The 26,511-nt window shown below is 38.6% G+C and overlaps 1 protein-coding gene across 1 annotated transcript in view; it reads right to left on the bottom strand.

Moving 5' to 3' along the window:
• Positions 1–24,010, bottom strand: part of FSHR (follicle stimulating hormone receptor) — a 166,501-nt gene extending 142,491 nt beyond the window's left edge. The window contains exon 1 of the mRNA XM_037024417.2: positions 23,786–24,010. Within this exon, the coding sequence (XP_036880312.2) occupies positions 23,786–23,937 (152 nt within the window). The 5' untranslated portion in view covers positions 23,938–24,010. The remainder of the gene's footprint in view (positions 1–23,785) is intronic.
• Positions 24,011–26,511: the final 2,501 nt, after the last annotated feature.

The raw sequence follows: 26,511 nt of genomic DNA, 5'->3' as shown, positions 1-26,511 counted from the left end.
CTTAGAGAAATATGGGACAAAATTAAGCACACCACTGTGAGCATAACGGGTGTATCAAAGGAAAGGAGAAAGAAAAAAGAAGGAAAAAAATATTGGAAGAAATAATGGCTGAAAACTCCCCAAATTTATTGAAAAACAATATCCTACACATCTAGCAAGCTTAATAAACTCTATAGGCTATACACAAAGAGATTCACAAACAGGCACATTATAGTGAAAATGCTGAAAGTCAAAGACAAGAAGAGAAACTTGAAAGCAGCAAGAGAAAAATGACTCATTTATAGGAGGAAATCCATTAAGATTAACAGCTCACTTCTCATCAGAAACAATTGAGGCCAGAGGTGTGTGAGACAGCATATTTAGAGTGCTCAGAGGAAAAGAAAGCAAACCTGTCAACCAGGAATACTATATCCAGAAAATCTATCTTGTAAAAAGAAAGTAAATTAAATATTTCTAAGATAAACAAATACTGGAGATTTGTTGCAGACCTGGTTTAAAAGAAATGCGAAAGAAAGTTATTTAGGCTGAAGCAAGTGACCCCAGGTGGTAATTCAAATACACACAAAGAGTGCTTGTAAAGGTAATTATGTAATAATAAAAGATTGTACAAATGCATATTTTTCTTCTTCTTTTAACTGATGGGAAATAGAGTTACATACGTGTAACATTTTCACTCTCTGAAATTGATCCAGCATAAACCCAAAGTTGATTTTGATAATATAAAGTGTGTTGATAAACCTCAGGGCAACTACTTTAAAAAAACCTCAAAAACATGGTGAAAAAATCATTACAGAAATTAGTAAGATATATTTAGAAAAGATTCACATTATGAAAGAAAGTCGGAGGAATAGAGGAACAAGAAGGACACGAGACATAGAAAACAAAAAGTCAAATGGCAGATGTAAATCAGCTGTATCATAATAACATTAAATGTAAATTGATTAAACAATCCAATCATCAGGCAGAGGTTGTCAAACAGGATTTAAAAAATATGATCTAACTGTATGTTTCTAACTGATACGCATTAAATTCAAAGACAGATTGAAAGTAAAAGGATTGAAAAAGGTATGTCATGCAAACAGCAGCCCCAGGAAAGCTGTGATGGCTATACTAATAACAGATAAAAGAGGCTTTAAATCAAACCCCAGAAATGTTTCTAGAGGTAGGAATATATCATGAGCATAATAGTGTATCAATCATCAGGAAGATATAATGATTATAAACATATCCGCACTTAATAATTAAGCACCAAAATACATGAAGTGAATATTGACTGAAATTAAAGGAGAAATAGATGATTCAACAATAATAGTTGAAGACTTCAATACGTTACTTTCGATAGAACAACTAGAAAGAAGATCAGGAATATAGGCGACTTGAATAGCACTATAAACCAATTAGATCTAATAGACATGTATTCTACAGTCAACCCAACAACAGCAGATACACATTCTTCTCAAGTGTACATGGAACACCCCAGGGTAGACCATATGCTAGGCTGTTTAAAAAAAAAAAACTCAATAAATTTGATAGAAATAGTACAAAGTATGTTCTCCAACCACAATGGAATGAAATTAGAAATCAATACCAAGAAAAAAACTGGGAAAACACAAATTTGTCAATGTTCTACTAAATAACCAATCAATCATAAATAAAAAGGGAAACAAAAATAGTTTGAGATGAGTGAAAATCAAGACACAACACATGAAAACTTATAGGCTACAACTAAGAAGGGAGATTTATAGCTATAATGCTTGGAAATTGCAGGTTTAAAGATTTTGGCTTTGGAAATAGAGGCTAGATATATCTACCTATAGATAGTTATTTAATGTAGAAATTAAATATCTTTGCCACATGATCTTAGACAAGTTATTTCATCCCACTGGGCCTCATTTTTCATTCCTAAAACAAGTAAGGGGAGGGAGGAAATGGCTCTCAACTTCATCAGGCAAAAATTCTCTCACTTGAAGAACAAAGCAGATTTGCACAGGTGAAGACTTGGTACACATAGAATTCTAAAAAGTGAAAAAAAGCTTTTGGTGTCTACTACATATTTTGGTTTGTATATATTGCCTTTCTCAACTTTTTAGTTCAGGGGAGGCTCATTTGCCAAAGCATAATCTTGGTTAGCTACATCTCACGAAGTCATAATTTCCTAAAGTGAATTCTGTGGAACACTAATGAGTTATATAAAATTGGAATACCTTGAGAGCCTTTAATATGTTACGTGCTTTGTGCATCTCTAGAAATGTGTAGCATGGAGCATTTCCGAAACCTATTTGGTCATGAAAGACCTTTCTGAGATTTACTTTTTCTAGAGTGTGTTACAAAACTAGGGTTGTGAGGAATACGCTTTAGGAAAATGCTAGAAAAAAGGGCCAGCTTTTAAAAGCTTAAGATATTTCTCCTCTAAGAGGAGTTTATATTTCAACTGCAGTCTTAGAAATTAGGGAAATCTTTAAGGCTCCAGGGATTAATTTATTAATGGTGGCATTGTGACAAGTAGCAAGGGAGATATTTAGGGGCAATTAAGCCAGTTTGTTGCCTCTCAAATCTTATCATATAAGGAGTTGTGGACTAGTTACAGCAGCCTTGGCACAGACTTTAAATCACATCCAAAATGAAAAAACTGAGTACAATTCCCCATATCTAGAAAGAATTCTCAGAAGAGGAGACAGTAAAACATGAGGTCATATTAAATCAAAAAGGATTTTTATTTTGGAACTCTGTGGAGCTTTTGCAGCATCACCACCAAGTTTCATCATTGTACGAGACCAGTATCTACAGAGATTCCAAGTCTCCATCAGAATACTCCGTGTTCACATGGCATTCACTTCTGCTAAGCCCCCACATCTGTACAAGACCAGCTACTCAACCTGCTGAGAGTTAATTATTTCGGGACATGGTCTTCATAGGAAACATGTACAGGGCAGCAGAGCTTTGGAGCCAGCCCCGCCAGCTGCATCCCCCACAGTTTGCACCTATCGCTCAAACAGCTATCTAGCATTATTAGACAATGTCTGGTTATTTTGCAGTTTATCACTGCAAATGTCCATTGAAGTTTACTTTGTGGTCCTTCTCCTATTTATTCATGACCCCACTCCCTCATTTTCTGTCTTGTCCTGCTTATTGAGTCGTTACTGAGTGCACAGCTCTAGCTTGCTGCAGGAGAGGTGTGCAGTGCCAGCCCTCAGCAAGCTTACTGTACTTGAGAGACAAGCTGGTATTTAAGTTGTATCTTCATTATGGGTGTTTCCAGCATGGTACATATTTAAACTCAGATGAAGAGTGTAGATTATTTTGCTTTAGGAGTTCAGAGCACAAGGAGGTCTTTCTCTTTTTCTTTTCCTTTTTTTTTTTTTTAGTGGTTAGTATAGAGACTGGGCATTTTTAAATTAGGCATATCAGGAATCTTAATTTCAATTCTGACACTGAGGAGCTGAGTGACTTGGCTTAGTTTGATTCCTTTGATTCCATTTCCTTCATTTCCAAAATGGAAACAGTAATAGCTACAGTGCAAGACTATTGGGAGAGATACTATAAGAAGAATATAGCATAGTGACATAGTAAGATTAACAGATGTTACATTCAGTCTTTCCTTCTAGTTCTTATTTGCTTGAAGGGGTTTTCCATTTATTCATTCAATTCATGCATGTATTGAGCATCTACTCTGTACCAGCAACTGTTCTACATGCTAGAGTCCTTGCTGTCATTAAACTTTAGTTCTAGATTCTAGTGGGGAATGATAAACATGTAAACAAATACATTCAAATTGCAGTTCAGTTTATGAAAGATAAATGTTCTGGGCTAGAATAATGGGGGATGCTATTATAGCAGAGTGGTCAAGGAAGACCTCTCTAAGGAAGTGGCATTTAGATTGAGACTGGAAAGATTTGAGGCCATGTGAAGAGGAGAGAATAAAACATTCTAGGCAGAAGAGCAGGTGAAAAAAAACTTAAGGTGGGAAAGAGCTTGCTGTATTTGAAGAGCAGTTAAGAGGCCCACGGTGGCTAGATCAGAGTGGGGACATCAAGTGGTGATGTCATGATGTGCACTATGCTATGGAAAGGCAGGCAGAGATCTGAACATGGACTACCTTGTAGACATGACAAAGCATATGAGCTCCACGAGGGAGGAATTTTTGTGTTTTGCTCCTTGCTGAATCTCCAACACCTAGAGCATGTCTGTCATATTAGGTAGTCATGAATCATGGGTTGAATAAATTTTATTTTTGTGCAATTCTAAGTAATTATAGGCTGTTTAAACTCTGTTTAAAAGTTTATTTAGCTGTTATTTGGGGGCTTGATTGCACTAGCCATGCTGAGAGATGGTGGTGGTTTGACCTAGGGGGTTAATAGGAAAGATAAGGGGAAGTGTTGACATTTGTGCTATATTTTAGCAGTCCAATATTCAGCATTTGGTATTGTATTGGGGGGCTAGTGACATGTGTATTTATTATAGATGGTAAAGACTGGGAGAGGAGATCCTGAGCGGTTTAAAGGAGAGCAATTAAATTTTCTATTTTCTACTTGTTAGTTTTGATGTTTTACTTGTTTGGGTTTTGTCTGTTTTTGCTTTCGGATATTTTTGGAGATGCTAGTAAAGGATCCAAACATAGATGTCAAGGTTTCAGTTGGATATTTGTCATCTGAGACTTAATGAAGAGGCCAGGCACAGCATTTACATCTTGAATGTAGGTGGCATTTAAAGCCATGGGTCTGGATGAGATCACTGTAGGGAGAGTATAGATGCACTGAGAAGAGATTGCAGATAAAGCCTGGGAACTCCCATATTAAAGACTAAGTAGCAATAGAGAAATCAGTAGAGAAGACTAAAGTCTAGCATGAGGTATAGGAGGAAAGCTAGTGGGTGTCACAGAAGCTGGAAGTCAAAAAGTAAAATGGGGGATTAAGGATTAAAGATGGCAACGTGAGAGGAAAGACAGAGGATTCCTCCTAAAACTGGATACAATTAGAAAATTTAATTGGTGCAACTAATCCTGAGAGAGCAACAGGAAAGAGGACACGTCAGACTGTACAAACCTGGAGAAAAGAGCAGACCTCAGCGAACGGGGTAACGTACCAGAGCTGTGGCTCCAAGGGACCTGAGCCCCTCCCCCACCCCAGCTCACCAGCGGGAGGAAGAGAAATGGAGCAGGGAGGGAGTGGAAGGCTTGGGACTGCTGAATACTTAGCTCCAGAGATCTGTGCTTGGAGCACAAACCTACATTTCACGGTGCTTTCATGAGACTCGCATGACTACCGGGTTGGAAAGTTAATACAGGCAGAGTTCCTGGGGAGATTGGGATTCCAGCTGCTTGTGGAAAGCAAAGATCCATATCTGGCTGCTCTGGGACAAAAACTTACACCTGTGTGCCTGGCCCACTGGCTCAGGCAGTGGAGACAGGCACAGGAGCCAGGAGGTGGGGAACAGCTCTATCCTACCCCCAGTACTGCTCCCCTGCGACCCCTGACATTGCTTCAGGGGCTCAGCAGCTCCAGAACAGAGCTTCTGGACACTAGAGGGCGCCATATATAAGCATGAAATGCCAAAGGAACCTTGTCCAGAGTAAAATTGTTAATACAACTCCTGAAAAAGATTTAAATGATATGGACCTCATGAGTCTTCCTGAAAGGGAGTTCAAAATAAAAATAATCAACATCCTAATGGAGGTAAGGAAAGACATCCAAGAACTCAGGAATAAATTCAGGTCAGAGATCCAATTGTTAAAGAACACAATGGAGGGTATTAAAAGCAGGTTGGATATGGTGGAGGAGACAATAAATGAAATAGAAACTAGAGAAGAGGAATACAAAGAAGCTGAGGCACAGAGAGAAAAAAAGGATCTCTAAAAATGAAAGAATATTGAGAACTGTGTGACCAATCCAAGCAGAACAATATTCGCATTGTAGGGATACCAGAAGAAGAAGAGAGAGAAAAAGGGATACAAAGTGTCTTTGAGGAGGTAGTTGCTGAAAACTTCCCCAATCTGGGGAAGGAGATAATCTCTCAGGCCATGGAGATCCACAGATCCCCCTACACAAGGGACCTAAAGAAGACAACACCAAGACACATAGTAATTAAAATGGGAAAGATCAAGGATAAGGACAGACTGCTAAAATCAGCCAGAGGCAGAAATAAGATCACATACAAAGAAAGCCCATCAGACTAACAACAGACTTCTCAGTAGAAACCTTACAAGCCAGAAGGGAGTGGCATGATGTATTTAATGCCATGAAGCAGAAGGGCCTGGAACCAAGATTACTTTATCCAGCGAGATTACCATTTAAATTTGAAGGAGGGATTAAACAATTTCCAGATAAGCAAAAGCTGAGAGAGTTTACCTCCCACAAACCATCTCTGCAGTCTATTTTGGAGGGACTGCTATAGATGGAAGTGTTCCTAGGGTTGGATAGCTGTCACCAGAGGTAGTAAAATTATGGTAGGGAGGGTGGAGCAGCAGATTGTGAGGCAAATGCAAAATTAAATTGACTATCCCTAAAGCCAATCAAGGGATAGACAAAAAGTATAGAATCTGATACCTAATATATAAAGAATGAAGGAGGAAGAAAAAGGAGGAGAAATAGAAAAGAACCTTTAGATTGTGTTTGTAACAGCATACTAAGTGAGTTAAGTTAGACTCTTAGATAGTAAGGAAAGTAACCTGGAACCTTTGGTAACCATGAATCTAAAGCCTGAAATGGCAATAAGTACATACCTATTGATAATCACCCTAAATGTAAATGGACTGAATGCACCAATCAAAAGACATAGACTCACTGAATGGACAAAAAAACAAGACTCATATATATGCTGCTTACAAGAGACTCACCTCAAATCCAAAGACATACACAGACTAAAAGTCAAGGGATGGAAAAAGATATTTCATGCAAACAATAGGGAGAAAAAAGCAGGAGTTGCAGTACTAGTATCAGACAAAACAGACTACAAAACAAAGAAAATAACAAGAGATAAAGAAGGACATTACATAATGATAAAGGGCTCAGTCCAACAAGAGTATATAACCATTATAAATATATATGCACCCAACACAGAAGCACCAGCATATGTGAAACAAATACTAACAGAACTAAAGGAGGAAATAGATTACAATGCATTCATTTCAGGAAACTTCAACTCACCATTCACTCCAAAGGACAGATCCACCAGACAGAAAATAAGTAAGGACACAGAGGCACTGAACAACACACTAGAACAGATGGAACTAATGGACATCTATAGAACTCTATACCCAAAAGCAACAGGATACACATTCTTCTCAAGTGCACATGGAACATTCTCCAGAATAGACCACATACTAGGCCACAAAAAGAGCCTCAGTAAATTCAAAAAGATTGAAATCCTACCAACCAACTTTTCAGACCACAAAGGTATAAAACTAGAAATAAATAGTACCAAAAAACCAAAAAGGCTCACAAACACATGGAGGCTTAACAACACGCTTCTAAATAGTCAATGGATCAACGACCAAATTAAAATGGAGATCCAGCAATATATGGAAATAAATGACAACAACAACACAAAGCCTCACCTTCTGTGGGATGCAGCGAAAGCAGTCTTAAGAGGAAAGTATTCAGCAATCCAGGCATATTTAAAGAAGGAAGAACAAACCCAAATGAATAGTCTAACATCACAATTATCAAAATTGGAAGTCAGCAGAAGGAGGAACATAATAAAGATCAGAGAAGAAATAAACAAAATTGAGAAGAATAAAACAATAGAAAAAATCACTGAAACCAAGAGCTGGTTCTTTGAGAAAATAAACAAAATAGATAAGCCTCTAGCCAGACTTATTAAGAGAAAAAGAGAGTCAACACACATCAACAGAATCAGAAATGAGAAAGGAAACATCACAATGGACCCAACAGAAATACAAAGAATTATTAGAGACTACTATGAAAATCTATATGCTAAGAAGCTGGGAAACCTAGGAGAAATGGACAACTTCTTAGAAAAATACAACCTTCCAAGACTGACCCAGAAAGAAACAGAAAATCTAAACAGACCAATTACCAGCAAAGAAATTGAAGCGGTAATCAAAAAACTACCAAAGAACAAAACCCCCGGGCCAGATGGATTTACTTTGGAATTTTATCAGATATACAGAGAGGACATAATACCCATTCTCCTTAAAGTTTTCCAAAAAATAGAAGAGGAGGGAATACTCCCAAATTCATTCTATGAAGCCAACATCACCCTAATACCAAAACCAGGCAAAGACCCCACCAAAAAAGAAAACTACAGACCAATATCCCTGATGAACGAAGATGCAAAAATACTCAACAAAATATTAGCAAACCGAATTCAAAAATACATCAAAAGGATCATACACCATGACCAAGTGGGATTCATCCCAGGGATGCAAGGATGGTACACATTCGAAAATCCATCAACATCATCCACCACATCAACAAAAAGAAAAACAAAAACCACATGATCATCTCCATAGATGCTGAAAAAGCATTTGACAAAATTCAACATCCATTCATGATAAAAACTCTCAGCAAAATGGGAATAGAGGGCAAGTACCTCAACATAATAAAGGCCATATATCATAAAACCACAACCAACATTATACTGAACAGCGAGAAGCTGAAAGCTTTTCCTCTGAGATCGGGAACTAGACAGGGATGCCCACTCTCCCCACTGTTATTTAACATAGTACTAGAGGTCCTAGCCATGGCAATCAGACAAAACAAAGAAACACAAGGAATCCAGATTGGTAAAGAATAAGTTAAACTGTCACCATTTGCAGATGACATGATATTGTACATAAAAAACCCTAAAGACTCCACTCCAAAACTACCAGAACTGATATCGGAATACAGCAAAGATGCAGGATACAAAATTAACACACAGAAATCTGTGGCTTTCCTATTCACTAACAATGAGCCAATAGAAAGAGAAATCAGGAAAACAATTCCATTCACAATTGCATCAAAAAGAATAAAATACCTAGGAATAAACCTAACCAAAGAAGTGAAAGACCTTTAAGTGAAAACTATAAGACACTCTTAAGAGAAATTAAAGGGGACACTAACAAATGGAAACTCACCCCATGCTCTTGGCTAGGAAGAATTGCTATCGTCAAAATGGCCATCCTGCCCAAAGCAATATATAGATTCAATGCAATCCCTATCAAATTACCAACAGCATTCTTCAACAAACTGGAACAAATAGTTCAAAAATTCATATGGAACCACCAAAGATCCCGAATAACCAAAGCAATCTTGAGAAGGAAGAATAAAGTGGGGGAGATCTCACACCCCAACTTCAAGCTCTACTACAAAGCCACAGTAACCAAGACACTTTGGTACTGGCACAAGAACAGAGCCACAGACCAGTGGAACAGAATAGAGACTCCAGACATTAACCCAAACATATATGGTCAATTAATATTTGATAAAGGAGCCATGGACATACGGTGGGGGAAATGACAGTCTCTTCAACAGATGGTGCTGGCAAAACTGGACAGCTACATGTAAGAGAATGAAACTGGATCACTGTCTAACCCCATACACAAAAGTAAATTCAAAATGGATCAAAGACCTGAATGTAAGTCATGAAACCATAAAACTCTTAGAAAAAAACAGAGGCAAAAATCTCCTGGATGTGAACATTAGTGACTTCTTCATGAATATATCTCCCCAGGCAAGGAAAACAAAAGCAAAAATGAACAAGTGGGACTATATCAAGCTGAAAATCTTCTGTACAGCAAAGGACACCATCAATAGAACAAAAAGGTGCCCTACAGTATGGGAGAATATATTCAGAAATGACAGATCTGATAAAGGAGCTCATGCTCCTCAACAAACAAAAAGCAAATAATCCAATTAAAAAATGGGCAGAGGAGCTGAACAGACAGTTCTCCAAAGAAGAAATTCAGATGGCCAACAGACACATGAAAAGATGCTCCACATCGCTAGTTATCAGAGAAATGCAAATTAAAACCACAATGAGATATCACCTCACACCAGTAAGGATGGCCACCATCCAAAAGACAAACAACAACAAATGTTGGCGAGGTTGCAGAGAAAGGAGAACCCTCCTACACTGCTGGTGGAAATGTAAATGAGTTCATCCATTGTGGAAAGCAATATGGAGGTTCCTCAAAATACTCAAAACAGACTTACCATTTGACCCAGGAATTCCACTTCTAGGAATTTACCCTAAGGATGCAGCACTCCAGTTTGAAAAAGACAGATGCACCCCTATGTTTATCGCAGCACTATTTACAATAGCCAAGAATTGGAAGCAACCTAAATGTCCATTGGTAGATGAATGGATAAAGAAGATGTGGTACATATACACAATGGAATATTATTCAGCCATAAGAAGAAAATAAATCCTAGTGTTTGCAACAACATGGATGGAGCTAGAGGGTATTATGCTCAGTGAAATAAGCCAAGTGGAGAAAAACAAATACCAAATGATTTCACTCATCTGTGGAGTATAAGAACAAAAGAAAAATTGAAGGAACAAAACAGCAGCAGAATCACAGAACCCAAGAATGGACTAACAGTTACTAAAGGAAAGAGACTGGGGAGCATGGGAGGGTTGGGAGGCATAAGGGTGGGGAAGAAGAAAGGAGGTATTATGTTTAGCATGTATAATGTGGGGGGTAGGGGAAAGGGGAGGGCTTTGCAACACAGATAAGACAAGTAGTGATTCTACAACATCTTACTATGCGGATGGACAGTGACTGTAATGGGGTTTGTCAGGGGGACTTGGGGTAGGGGAGAGCCTAGTAAACATAAAGAAAAAAAATTTAAAAAAAACAAATAAAAGGAAAAGTGTTTCAAGCAAGAAGATGGTCAACTGTGTGGAGTGTTCCGGAGAGGCCTGGAACATGTGGGTATGGAGGTGACCACTGAATCTGGCATCTGAATTGTGGATGTTCTTCTTATATTCAAACTTTTATTTTTTATTTGAAATATAATACAACCACAGTATAAAACATACTGAAAATGAAGAGAAATTTTTTAGTACCTGTGACAAAATCTTCTGTGGAGCAATGGAAGAGAGCCAAATGGGGTGGATTGAATAATGAATGGCAGTTCTTGGGAAGAGATGGCATAGTAAACAAAAAACTGAGCAACTATTTGGTTCCTTTTGAAACCTCACTGAGAAGATGGGGGATTATTTGTTTTTTAAAGGCATAAAGTCACAAGGACATAGAATAAACACACAATTTTAGGATTATAATGAACATGAATGTATGCAGTTCTGGTACTAGTACTGCCAGCATCTCCCAGCAGCTGGTTAGACTGTAGCCTCTCTGACTCCACCCCAGACTTACTGAAACAGAATCTGCATTCCCCAGTGTAGTTCTCCTATTTGTTTGCAATTAACATTTGACTTGGGAGACTCTAGAAAATGGAGTTCTAAACAAGTGTGATTTACACTATACAATCCCTATACACTCAAGAATTGGAGGCACTGGAATCCCTGAATGTTGGTGTGGGGAGGAAATAGGGAGAAGTAGATAAAATACAGAGAACTGGTGGAAAGTTTAAGAGGCCATACTTTCCCCTTAGAGCAGAAAGGCCAGTGCTCCTTCCGACCTGAGCAAAACACTAAAGGCTTACTCTTTAAAGAGAGCAGAATAGAGAGTTTCTGGAGTGGAGGACCCCAGGGACCACTTAAGGCTACTAGATACAGAGACCCCCAGTCCTTCTCCCCAGCTACTAGAATGCTGGCAGGTAGGGCTGCCCCTCCAGCTAAGAGCTTGGAAGAATCTTCTCCAGGAAATTTGCCCATCCCAAGCGGCAAGGTCTAGATACTGCCACAGTGATTTCCCAACTCAGTGACCCAACCATTCCTTTTATTTGTAGCTTCTGTTGCTGTTTTTGTTCTTCTTCCTCCCAAACCTTACCCAACACTCTGCTTCATGAGCTACTTTGTAACTTGCTTATCTGGGTATCATAACTGTTTGTTCTTTTCCCTCTTGTCTCTTGTGTGTGTTTGGAGGAATCAGAAGCCATTCCAAGACTCTGTGTCCTTAGTGAAGGAGCTCAACAGATTTTCACAATCAGGGACCTGATAAGCAATTTTGACACTGTGTGCACGATTCCAGATGATCTCTCTGCTGTTCACCAGAATTCTCACATTTGCTTTCATTGTCTTTTCAGTTTGTTTTCTAATTTAAAGGAGTGTTTCTTGTTGCATTTTCTGCTGCCTCTCCACCACCTCCAGTATATTTACTTACAGAAATTCTACATGAATTACCCACAAAATAAACACCAATTAAATGAAGGTTTCTTCCTACCTTCGCCTAATCAGAAATCAGCCTTGGTGGGCAAATAGCAGTGACGAGGGTTTGGGCTGACTGTTGAAAACTTGATAAGACTGCGCTCTGGTAATGGAGTGGTCATTCTTTTTCATTCAATTTGTTATTTTATTCTAAACCTACCATAGCCATACAAAATAGTTTGAAATTTCTAAAAAAGGCCAATTTCTTGAAGTTCAAGAGCATTCAATAATTCCTTATTAGTCTCCCTGTTATGCCAAAGTAGAAAATTTTAAGGTGTGTCATCTGGGCTTTGTTAAGGCTAACTGTTATTACCAGATGATATTCAGTTGCTCTGGGAAGAAGCTGGCATACACAGTACATTGACACATACACTCCTTTACCTACTCTCTCCCCAATATCCACATCATATAGTCAGGAACACAAGCAGCTTTGAGAAAAATTATGAAGTTGGCAAAGAAAACAGTACAGCCTAAGCTTCCCTCTTTGGTGCTGTTTTCCACCTTCTGCGCAACTCTCTTCTATCCCAACTCTAAGGATCCAATCCCTTGTATTTGCATAATTTGAAAACTCCAAACTTAAATATTTGGACATCTGTCAGTTAAATCCTATCATAAATTCACTGTTGTTCACTTATCATTCTTTTTATTTGAGGTCTGTGTTCTCCTTGTAAAACAAAGCAAGAATTTGCTGACCTTTTAGAGAATAGGGTGTTCTGGAAGTGGTCTTACACAGCCCCTGAAATCAACTGGGTCAAAGGTCAAATCTTGACATAACAGGCAGGTGCCCATCTTCTCTGGCATTGATCAGGTGAGCATCTCTGATTGGTTTTTACCAGGCATCCATTTTTTCAACCTTTCACAATCTATGATTTCAGATCACCCAAAGCAACTTGCAATTAATTGTCAAATAAGTGGTTTTGATAATGACTATTCTTGGTTCCAATAGGGGATTTTGATTGCTATGAGTAAAAGTGAGGGAAAGCAGTATTGTCATTATTTCTTTGATGGGCTTTTCTTTTAAAATAATTCCATGAGAGCAGGCTCTCTGCCTCTCCTTTTCTTCTAAGCATATAGTGACTTGCACAAATATAATTGATAAATATTTGCTGTTGAAAGAAAACTTCATGAAAACTGAACATCTTTACTTTGGTCTCAAAAACTGAATAATATTAGCCTAGGCAAATACATTTCAGGAGGAGGGACATAATAGTATTTGGGTAGGGAAATATAAAATATATCTGGGAGCTGGGGAGTCAAATATAGTGCATAGAGCAAGAATTAAGAGGATGGGAGATGAGGGAGAGGACAGGAGAGTTAATTTAAGGCCCAAGTACAGAAGACACCGATGTCATACTTACGACTTGGGACTTTTGTTCTGAATCTGGGCATTGGAGCCACACGGGACTAAAGCCGGGCAGGAAACTGGGTGGAGAATGGACTGAAGCCACTGAAACCAATTCACAGCTGCTGCCGCCCGATGATGAGGAAAGCATAAGTAGCTGCCACCCTGTCTTCTGATGCGATCCTATCTTCTGAATCAAAATTTAGTAAGACTTTCTTAGAAGGGGAAGAATATTTTAAATTGGGGCTACTCGCAAAGATAGTGTTCCAGGCTGTGACCCTTCCAGACAGGGGGGTCTTTCTTTTTCATGCCTTTCTTATTCTGAGAGGATTTTTGAAATATTTCCTGATCTCCCATCCACCTTCATTTATTTTGTGACAGTCATGGTTGGTTCTGGGATCCCTCACAAATTCTTTGTTTAAAACCCCTCACCAAACCAAAAATAATGAGGGGGAGAGCTGTCTATGTGGAGGTTTTCCACACCGCATTTTGTAATATAAGAACTGTCCCTTGAGCCTAAGAGAACCCTGCTTGCCTGCCTCCCCAGTTCCCACTGCTGAGAGCACTCAAGTTAAGGAATTCTACACCTGCTGACTCAGGGGTCTAGACAGAACCTGTTAGTTTGGGGGATTTTGGTGTTTGAAGATGTTTGTAAAATCAAAGCATTTTAGACTTGAAAGAAACTTCAGCATCATTTTACTTAAACTTTTCCTCAGTCTACTGTGAATTTTCTCTCTGATATTCTCAATTAATTAATCTTTCTGTTTCATTGAAACATAGCTGAAATTTTTGGGGTCCCTATTAAAGGTTTTCATCGAGTGTGGCATTAAGGAGATATAAAAATTGGCTCATTCTGTTCATTTTCCACCATTTCTGACACAGGATTCTGGGATGGCTCTGTGTTTTTACACATCCCTTGAAGATTTTCAGATCATTTGGCTTCTTCTATTTGAAAGAACAGGGCAATGGCATGTTTAGGTCAGAGACACAAAACATGCTCTGAGATACTTCAGAGAGAGGTCAGATTAAGAACAAACATCCAAATCTCATTATAATCAGATTCTAAGCAATTAAAAATAATTACTTTCTTTTCTAGCTGACCTTGTGGGATATATAAGCTAGAATCTAGTCTAAATAAAGCTGAATTGGAGAGTCTAAATCTAACAGTTAAAAAAAAAGTATAGTCCAATCAACCACAGTGACTAGATAACCCAATTAGTGGCTTTTGAGAAGGATAATCAAAAGTTAAATGAATTTCCCATTTGCCTCCAAGATGTCCTGCTTCTGAAGCTTAGGCTTCTTTAGTGGAGGACTTGGGTGAGGAAGGACAGCTCTCACCTCTAGGTAAACAAGGGGATTTTATCATCCCCACGCAAGTGCAGCCCTGCTCTGTCAAACCCCTACTCTTCAATCACTGATAATGACTGTAAATTATAGCTTTTAGCCAATTCTCAGGGTAGAGTTCATCTTCTACTTTAAAGGATTCTTTCCCTGCAAAATAATTTCTACTTTTTCACTTTCAAGGTACTGCATTTAGTCATTTTTCGGATTCCTCTGCAGGAAGTATGAACCTCTCTTACCTCTAGCCCAATTAAATTCCAAATCTTGGAGATATACCATTTCTCACTAAAGTAGGTGCAGGGTTTTGTTTCAAGAGTAAGGATTATGTGTACATTAGCATGAAGACTGTGCTGTTTGTTTCTTTCAAAAAAAAAATCTAAGCAAGACAGTAGGAATCTCTGGATATGGGCACCCAGGGCAATCTGCACAGTGGGGTGTTTGGTTTTGATATTCAGACAAAAGTACAATAATCAAAGTATATCTGAGGAACACAAGAAACCTAACATTCAGGGTTTGGAATCTGACCTTAATTGGCAAAAATTATATTTCTTTGAACATATCTGCCTGGTTGAAAGTGATTTTATTTAGGCAATTTCATTCATCTTTTCAATACTCTTGTTAGGTATAGAGAGGCAGGTATGATTACTTATGTCAAGAAAATCGAGTGGTGTGCCAGGGTATAGAATGTTCAGCTCTCAACTTAGGTGACCTTGTTTCCTGTCTTTATACTTCTCTGAATAAATTAATGGATTCTACAGTGACATTCAGGCATTTACTTAAAACAAACACATAAAAAAGCAAGGAAAACAAGGAAACTATCAAATCCTATATTATTTCACTGCAGGGAGAGCAATAATCATCTTTTATAGGAACCTTTTCTTCAATACTGAGGAGCAGAGCAAATAAACAGATGTAATTCCCCTTGATTTATTATACCATTTGTTCTACATGTAATTGAGGGACTGAACATACATTGCATTGAACCAGGTACAATGAGTACAAAAGAAATTTTCACTGCAGTTGAAGAAATAAGACACTTGAAAAATCAAGTACAAAGTAAAATGAAGTATGACGTGTTCTGGGATTTAGATTAATTAAATAAAGATGGAGTGGTCAGGGAAGACTTCATGAAAGAAGTGAGCTTTCAGCAAGATTATGATAAGTAGGTTCCATTTAAAGAGGCAAAGAAAAACTGAGGATGGTATAAACAAGAGACATAACATAAAGACACAGGGAAGCAGACATGCACAAACTGAGCTTGGGAGCAAGTGTCCATCAACCTTGCAGTGTAGCTGGCTCCCACCAGAACGGTGAGAGGTAAAGTCAGAAAGGCGAGCCACTGAATGATTTTGAACTGGGGAATCATAACAAGGTGGCAGTGGTGTCTTATGGAGAAAAATGGGATGATGGTATGCAGGCTGGTTTGGAGCAGAGAGAGACTGGTAGGGAGGAGATAAATTAGGATATAATAATATAATCCAGGCTTAGATGTTCAGGGCCCACACAAAGATGGTGGCAATGAAAAAAGAGAAAATTATTCGTAGTAGCAGTATGAAGGGAGCTTGGTAAAACTGATGAGATATGGGCAATCAGGAAAGTGAAATCTGCATGCTCAGGAGAATTAAACTATTAATACTCAGCAAATGAAGTTAGGACTGGTTTTGTAGTTTTGCAATCCATTGTTTTATGTTGCCTTACCTCAGAACAAGTAACACATAGTTTCCACATAACTATAGCCTGTACTTCAGAACCATCTCCTTCATGAGAACACAATACATTCTTAAATGGCTACTTCTCTGGCACAAAGCAGTGAAAACCCAGTCAAGGGTCCATCCCTAGCTATTGTGGAGCGCGGAGGTGGTGGTCAGGAGGTCTGTGCTCTGGTTGAGGTTTCTGTAAGGGGTTTGTTCTGGTGAGTAGGGTTGGATAGACAGCCTCTGGACCAGCCTTTCCTAGAGTGTGTTCTGCAGAATATTAATCCCTGAAGACAGTTTTAGAGAAAAAAATTCCATGACTAAACTCCAAAACCTCTATTCCCTCTTGGAGATCACACAACTTTATTGGCATAGTGAAAGGCTTTCCTTTGGCAAACAGTAATGATACCTGCCTCAGAGCTAGGGAGAGGCTAAACTTGTCCTTAACTAAATGATAATCTATAATTATGGTGCGATTGAAGTGAGATACGGGAGCTTGCTGTGAGGAGAGGGGTCAACACAGGCAGCCTACAAAGAAATCATAATATGGATCTCCTATACCAAGAATGGCCATCAGCATTACGATTAGCAGGGGGAGGGCTCTACAACACAGACAGGACAAGTAGTGATTCTATAGCATCTTACTATGCTGATGGACAGTGACTGTAATGGGGTATGTGGTGGGGACTTGATGGGGGGAGTCTAGTAACCATAATGTTGCTCATGTAATTGTAGATTAATGATACCAAAAATTAAAATTAAAATTAAAGACTAGAAAGATCCCCCCAAAAGAAAAGAACAGCCATCAGTGGACCCTTTTCTCCTCCTAGTATTGTGGTTATCTGACCCTGCTGAAGAAAAAGTTATATCCATACTGTCACTGAGAGTTAAAATTTCAGATTTTGAATGGGTGTTCACATTCTCCTTAGAAATTCTAACTCCAGGAATAAAAAAAGAAAGAAAAAGGATACTTTTTTGATTCACTGACTGCTTCCAAGCAAAGCTGAATTTCTAGGGTAAGCTAGAAATCAAAATTCCTTTAAGTATGGTCAGGATGAAATCTGAATTTTTGGCAAATATTGAAAGCCTAAAGGAACACATTTTCTTACTCAGAGAGTAAGTGCTCCAGCCGCTGGGTGGAGAAGCGAGTGTAAACTACCTCAGAGTTATAGATCTTGTCAAATTTTTCAAAGTGTTCCCTTACCTGTGGATTCATCTGGTCATCACAAGTGCCCTCTCTGGTGTGTTTTTCCTCATGTTCTATGGATGACAACAGCAAAAACAGCCGTCAGCACCACCACCTGTGAGGCATCGTGCTATGTGCTACACTTAGTCCTTCTAACAATTCTGTGAGAAAGGCACACGCTGCAGTTTCCATTATATAGCCATGAGCCCTCATATTAGAGCAAAAAACCATGTCATAGCCTGAGTTTGAACTCAGGTCTCCTGGGTTCTGGGGGCTACACTCACCCACCTGTGACTTGTCAGAACCAGTTAAAGGCCCACTTGTGAATATCACCTCAGAATTCCTTCCATTCCTGGCCTGGCTCACCTAGTTTAGTACTCTCTCCATGGTGCCATGTCTCTGGCTACCTAAACCCTACTGAAGAGAGTAAAATTTAGTCTCTCTGTGCTATAGAATAAATCAGAGGTAGGCACTCTATAGCCTGTGGGTCAAATCTGGCCTGTGCCCTGTTTTATTACAGGTTGTGAGCTGAGTGTTTTTTTTACCTTCTCACATGATTGAAAAAAATCCAAAGAGAAATAATGGTATTTTGTGACATGTGAAAATTATGTGAAATTCAAATTTCAGTGTCCATAAATAAAGTTTAGTTGGAACACAGCCATGCTCATTCATTTATGTTTTATCTGTGGCAGCTTTACTACAACTGTGGCAGAATTGAGTAGTTGCAACAGAGACTGTATGGCCCATAAAGCCTAATGTATTTATTATCGTTCTCTTTATAGAAATTTGCTAACCTCTGGTCAAAATTCTAAAGGGCACTACTTTTTAAAGAGGAAGAAATGAGAGGAGTCAGAGACTGTCATCATACACGGCACGCAGAGGCGATATAAACAGATTCAGATTTGAATCCCAGCTCTACCATCCAGGAGCTGCAGGATCCAATCGTTTTAAGGAATAAAAATAAATATAAATAATTGCTCTTTCATTGTAATACAACAATAATGACTGTGACCATTACTGAAATTTTCTTTGGTTAGCCTCATTTGAAAAATGGAGCGACACTAAATTTGCCATTCTACTATGAAGTTGTAATGTAGTTGTATGTGTAAAACACCAAGAAAATAGTAGGGGTTCCTGAGTAAGTGGAATCTACCTGCCTGTTCATGGTGCTTTTGTGGGGTTTTTTTGGTGTTGATATCAGCATGCACAGGTTATTGGGAATTAGAAATCATTGGTGATAGCTAGTAGATATATAAAATGAAACTGCTGCAAAGTGGATGGAATTATAGGACTAAAAGTACATGGTAGAAAGCAGGAGTCTTCACCCAGGTGAACCTGACTAATTATGAGACTTTGACATGTTGATGGTTATGCAATTGCAGTTGAGGAAGCGCAGCTATTCCATTCACCTGCAGCTGATGGGATCATCATTAAAGTCAATACAGAAACTGGGAAGATTACAAAGTGAATTAGAGATACTTAGTTGAATAAGCCAGTGTTCCAGATTATCCTGATCAAATCCTTTTAAGGAATAAAAATAAATATAAATAATTACTCTTTCATTCTAACACAACATCACAACACTTGAATTCTAGTTCACTTGGCATTTTATCTGCTTTTCAGTGATTAACAAACTGATCTCAAAAATATCCTCTAATAATTTCTCTATTTTGATCTCACAGCCAAAGCAACATTTATCTTCTTTTTCTCAACACACCTTGCCAAGAAGATTGCAAAGCTGAACTCTAGAATGGTTCAACCCATGCCTTACTAGTGAGTGTGGAGAGAAATGAATCCTCTCAAGATTAGAGATCTAAGAGAACTACTTTAGTTTTCAAAGTTCTCCAATAACGACACCAATTCCTTAGGTAAGGGAAAATGTTAATAATACACAAGTACTTTCTTTGCTCTTTTTAGTTTTATGCAGCTCTGGAGCCTAGGTAAGGGGTTGACCCCAGACTAGCCTTTGTCAAGAGTGAAAATTGTTTCTGGTGTTCTGTCCAACACACTCTCTCCTACAATCTTTTTCCTCAGCTGCAAAATACTATTGGACACATTGGTAAGGAAGAAGTTAAACTGTCATTGTTTGCAGATGACATGATATTGTACATAAAAAGCCCAAAGAATCCATCCCAAAACTACTAGAACTAATAACTGAATTAGCCAAGTTGCATGATACAAAATTAATACACAGAAATTTGTTGCATTCCTACATACTAACAATGAACTAGCAGAAAGAGAAATCAGGACAATAACACCATTTATAATTGCATCAAAAAGAAGAAAATACCTAGGAATAAACCTAACCAAGGAGGTGAAAGATCTATATCCTGAAAACTACAAGACACTCATGAGAGAAATTAAAGAAGATACCAATAAATGGAAATACATCCTGTGCTCATGGATAAGAAGAATTAATACTGTCAAAGTGGCCATCCTGTCTAAAGCAATCTACAGATTCAATGCAGTCCCTATCAAAATACAAACAGCATTCTTCAATGAACTAGCACAAATAGTTCTAAAATTCATATGGAACCACAAAAGACCCTGAATAGCCAAAGCAATCCTGCAAAAGAAGAACAAAGCTGGGGGGATTATGCTCCCTAACTTCAAGCTCTACTACAAAGCCACAGTAATCAAGACAATTTGGTACTGGCACAAGAATAGAACCATAGACCAATGGAACAGACTAGAGAGCCCAGATATAAACCCAACCATATATGGTCAATTAATGTATGATAAAGGAGCCATGGACATACAATGGGGGAAATAACAGCCTCTTCAACAACTGGTGTTGGCAAAACTGGACAACTACATGCAAGAGAATGAAACTGGATTATTGTCTAACTCCATAAACAAAAGTAAACTAAAAAATGCATCAAAGACCTGAATGTTAAGTCATGAAACCATAAAACTCTTAGAAGATGATATAGACAAAAACTCTTGAATATAAACATGAGCAACTTTTTCCTAAATGCATTTCCTTGAGCAAGGGAAACAAAAGCAAAAATGAACACATGGGACTATATCAAGCTAAAAAGCTTCTGTACAGCAAAGGATACCATCAGCAGAACAAAAAGGCATCCTACAATAAGGGAGAATGTATTCTTAAACAATTTATCCAATAAGGGGTTAACATCCAAAATATATAAATAACTCACATACCTCAACACCCAAAAAACAAATAATCCAATTTAAAAATGGGCAGAGGATCTGAACAGGCACTTCTCCAAAGAAGACATTTGAATGCCCAACAGGCACAGGAAAAGATGTTCCACATCACTAATCCTCAGGGAAGTGCAAATGAAAACCACAATGAGATATCACCTCAACCAGTTAGGACGGCCAACATCCAAAAGATAAGGAACAACAAATGCTGGCGAGCATGTGGAGAAAGGGGATGTTGGTGGGAATGTAAATTGTTCAACCATTGTGGAAAGCAATATGGAAGTTCCTCAAAAAACAAAACAGAAATACTATTTGACCTGTAATTCCACTCCTAGGAATTTACCTGAAGAAAACAAGATCCCAGATTCAATAAGACATATGCACCCCTATGTTTTGCAGCACTATTTACAGTAGCCAAGATATGGAAGCCACCTTTGTGTCCAACAGTAGATGAATGGATAAAGAAGCGATGGTATATATACACAATGGAATATTATTCAGCCATAAAAAGAAAACAAGTCCTACCATTTGCAAAACCATGTATGGAGCTAAAGGATATTATACTCAGTGAAATAAGCCAGGTGGAGAAAGACACATACTAAATGACTTCACTCATTTGTGGAGTATAACAACAAAGCAAAACTGAAGGAACAAAACAACAGCAGACCCACAGACTCCAAGAAGGGACTAGTGGTTACCATAGGGAAGGGGTTGGGGAGGATGGGTGGGAAGGGAGGGAGAATGGGATTAAGGGGTATTATTATTACCAATCTCAACATAGGTAGGTCACAGGGAAAGCAGTAGAGCATGGAGAAGCCGAGTAATAATTTATAGCATTTTAAGCCATGCTGATAGACAGTGACTGTAATGGGGTTGGGTGGGGGCTTGATAATATGGCTGAATTTTGAAACCACAATGTTGCACATGTGAAACCTATGAGGTTGCTCATATACAACCTCATTGTATATCAATGATACCTTAATTTAAAAAATTCCTACTCCTACTCATCCCACATTAACTCATACACACATGTTCCCTGAGGTTTGAGATTTTGGGATGTATTCTCTTCTCTCTGTTCCTCCCTCCCTCTTTTTCTTACTTTCTATTTTCTATGCAGAATGAAAAAAACCTCTCTTGTAAAAAGATGTCAGAAAGCAGATAGCCTACTACAGAAGGGAGTTTCGGATAGTTGAGTGTCAGCCCAAAATTAAACCTTGTTAGGAGCTCTCTTCTTTAGCAACTGATTGGCACTGCTTGGCCCCCAGGGAAACATTGGAAGAAGCAGAGTAGGATCAGAGAGGTAGAAATTAGTATGTGTGTTGGGCGGTGGTGGGGTGGTGGGCTGTATCTTGTAGTGTTTACAGCAGTCCAACTAAGCCAGCTGTGTTAAAACCACTTTAGAAGTGAGGAACCTGAGGCTCGAAGGTTAAGTAATTGCTCTGTGTCACTTAGGAGGAAGCGACTTCTTATAGGAGCTCAGGTATATTGGCCCTCTCCTGTGTATACAATAACCTCATACACTAGACTACCTGTGTTTAGGCACGTTTTCCTCACACTCAGTGGCTACAGTCTCATCTGAGGCAGGATAGCCAAAACACAGAGCTATGCTGTTATTTTCCCTGCTGCTGCAGCGGCCTCCAGGTGGGAACTGAGGACTTGCAATGTCAGGGCAAAAGTCACAAGCAAAACCAACCATGTCAGTGACCGTTTGAGTGAATGTGTGAAACATGACACCAACACGTCTGCGTGTAGATATGGCAACTGGTAAACTGAAAAGATGACCACATTCTGTGATAAAATGAGACCCACAGCTTTAGGACACCGAGATTGAAGCAGTCCTGCAGAATAGTGGCTTCTATTTAAAATGCTCACAATGAAAGCACTGAGGATATCTGCAGTCTGCGAGCTACAACTTGCCAGTGCTCAGGGCAAGTAGGAACTGGACCGTTACACAGTCCTGCCTTCCTCTTGCTCTAATGCAGTCAGACACGGGGTTTGGGGGGAAACAACAGTAGACTGTGAGCCAGAAGGCCTGATTTCTAGTTTTGGCTCTGCCTTGACTCACGGTGAGTGTTTGGGTGATCCTCTTCATTCACCAGACATCAGATTCCTCATTGCAAATTAAAGAGATAGAGTGAAATGATATCTAAGATTTTGTTCAACCCTGAGAGTCTGCCTACTTCCTATGAAAAGAGTTCAGTAAAAGTCTAAAGTTGGGAAGCACATTTCCCAACTCTATGAAAGATTATCCTGTATTTCTCCCCCCGCCCCCACCTTTGCTTCCTTTTCTCTTTTTGTTCTCCCTTTCTTTACAGCCCTTCCCCTCTCCTCCGACCCCTTTCTTCCCCAGTTCAGGAATTATTTGTTGGTGCTTCCAAAAACAACAATGACTCTTAAAATCTTGAATTTAGCATCTGCAGGATTTCAGTATTCCACTGAAATCAAAGCCATTTTCTGCCTCCACTTACAGGTCTTCTAAGGTTCTAGTTTTTCTTAGGTTTATTTTTCTGTAGTTTGTGACTCAAGAACAAGTGTGTCGAAAAGACTACAAAGTCTCCCTTTTGCCTTTGGATTCAGGTTTCCACACTGCCCTTCCCAGGCAGACAGACAAATTCTGCGATCCTGGGAGGGTGTTGGGGTGGGGGAGTTTGTTTTTTTCAAGCCTTCAGTCTGGGCAGAAATATTTCAATCCGACAGTTATCAGCTTAATGTGAAAATAACAATAGCATGCAATGAACAAATGCCGGCCATGCAGTTGTTCCCACTGCCTCTGATACTCACAGTTCAACGGCATTCCTGGGGAGGTCGGAGGGAATCTCTGTCACCTTGTTCTCTTGGCAGAGGAAAACCCTGTTAGAGCAGTGACAGATCTGATGACGACATCCTGAGCCCAAGCTTAGGAATGCCAGTAAGGAGGTCAGGAGCAAGGCCATATTTATTTACTTATCCATCCACCTGCTTTCTTCCTGCCTGTGCAGAGAAAAATCTCCACAGATTTCAGAGGCTCCACACAGCGCCCTTATGAGACAAGATATGCCAGGGTCACATGACCCACCAAGGGATGCTTTTTTTTTTTCTTTTGGTCACGTCCAGGCAAATAGTGCCAGCAGTGATTTCTGGGGCAAGATAAGCCACTCCCTTGTCCTCCTCTCTTGGGTCTCTTACACCCTAACCAAAGGAAGACCACAAATAGAACTGCAATGCATGTCTGGAATATTTCACATTAATTGCACTGTAGAAGTGTCCCTCCCGGTGACCATTTCTTCTTAAAAGAGTAACATGATTAACTTTCTCCAAAAAAAGGCACAACCTATAATGTGAAACATGACTAAGAGTCACTCAGTGAATTGTGGAGACTAGTTTCCAGTCTCAGCATCCACACCTTCCTCCAGCCCACTTGACACAAAACTAGAACTTGAGGATTGTAGTCCCTGATCCTCTTTCTTGCTGTAATTAACAACCAAAAATAGTGTTGCTCAGAAAGCAAGCAGGTGGGTTAGTGAGCCCCAGGGAGATCTCTGTAGGTGGGAAGTCCTTCTGAGAGGGTTATCCAGAGGTAACTGACTAATCTAAGGATGGGCCTTGTTTTCAGTGGGGATTTTCCAGATGCCAGCTTCCACCCCTTGCTGGCTTCTCGCATTTCCAAGTTCTGAAGATTGCACTAGCCTTTTGGAAGTTGGCACAAATTAATTTATTTAATATATATGCTTAACTTAGTTTTAAATGTTGCCTGTAGGAGACAGTCCTGGAACTTCTGTTGGCATTCCTGGTTTCCCTGAAGGTGAGGGATCTGAGGAATGTTTGGCAACACCTTCAGCGAAGTGGCCTTCTACTTTGAACTCCAGGATCTCTGACAATTAAAAGGCAGAATATTCTCTAAGATCCTGGCTATAATTTAGTACTTGCAAAAATTAGTTTCAATACTATCTTTAGGTAATTAATTGAAAATTGAGTTATGTGAAATGTTAGGCATGTATAAATCTACCTCTCTCTTTCCCCCTTTTCCCCATCTCACCAAAGAATAATGACATATAATAAATGGATTAATTTACCATTAAGGGAAAAACAGAAACAAATGCTTTTAGGGTGAAGTTGTTCCCTCATTACTTCTGGGAGCAACTGATTCATTCTAACTCCCAAGCAGTATGTCTATAGGCTCTATATTGTTATGATTTTGGCTAACATGAACAGTTATATTATTTCACTTCACAATTGATCCATGGAATCATAGTCATTCAGATTTGAAAGAGATTTGCTTCAATCAATCAACTGATGCTTAAGTTTACTTTAAAATACATTAATTTAAAGGGGTTTACTTCCTATATTTGACTACAATGACCAAAATAATCATTACCAGTTGAAGCTCCCACCCATACTTCTGCCCCACGAATCCTCACTAAATTGTGGAGAGCTCCATTTATGATTAGTCTTTGTATAATGAGCAGAAACCTTTTCAAGCTTGAGATTTTGATTTTAAAACTATGTTATATTCTCAACTTATATATAACATATGTAACAAATGTAAATAAATAAGCAAAATAACAAAAGAAATGATTATGGATCGAAGAAATAGAATATAATCAATACCATTGAATCTACTTAGTTGCTCTTTCCTATTCCCTCTTATGTTCCTATGCCTAGAAGTGAGCATTGATATGAATTTTTAAAATTATTCTTTTGTTTTTAAAAATTAATTTTATCACCAAAGTGTATATTGCCAACTATTATATTAATGTTGCTTGTTTTGGGATTTTATACAAACTGTGTCACTCTTTAAATACTCTTTTGTTACTTGCTGTTTTACACTTACTTGACATTTTTAAGAACCACCCATGTTGCTGTGTGTAGCTATAGTTCATTAATTTTCAATACTGTAAAATATTCCATTATATACTATAATTTATGTTTTCATTCTCCTGTGATCTTTATACTGAGTTCATAAAGATAGTCTCCTGTTTTCTTCTAAAAGTTTTATAGTTTTTCTCTGCACATTTAAGTTTTTAATCTATTTGGTATTAATATTTATGTGTGATGTGTCAGGAACTCAATTTCAGTTTTATCCACTTGGATAAACAATTGTCCCAGAACCATTTATGCAATAGACCTTTTTTCTCTCTGTAATTTATAAAACCATCATTCTCCTATCTCAAGTAACTATTTTGCATAGGTTTTATTTAAGCCCTTTTATAGTCCATTGTCTTTTTTATCTGTACCAATCCTATACCATCTTAATTACTAATGTAAGTCTTGATAAGCCTTGATATGTGGTAAGAAAATACCCCTGTCTTATTTCTTACCGTAGTATCTTGCCTATTTTGGACCATTGTTATTGCACATGAATTTTAGAATAAACTTGCCAAACATCTTGAAAAAACTCTGGCAGAATTTTGTTTGGAATTTTATTGATTGTACAGATTATTAATTTGGGGAAAAATTGTTACCATTAAGTTATTAAGTCATCCTATCCCTAAATATGGTGTATCGCCATGTTTTTTAGGGCCTTCACT

Source organism: Manis javanica, chromosome 1, assembly GCF_040802235.1.
Source record: "Manis javanica isolate MJ-LG chromosome 1, MJ_LKY, whole genome shotgun sequence".
NCBI lineage: Eukaryota > Metazoa > Chordata > Mammalia > Pholidota > Manidae > Manis > Manis javanica.
This window is presented reverse-complemented; position numbering and strand designations above follow the sequence as displayed.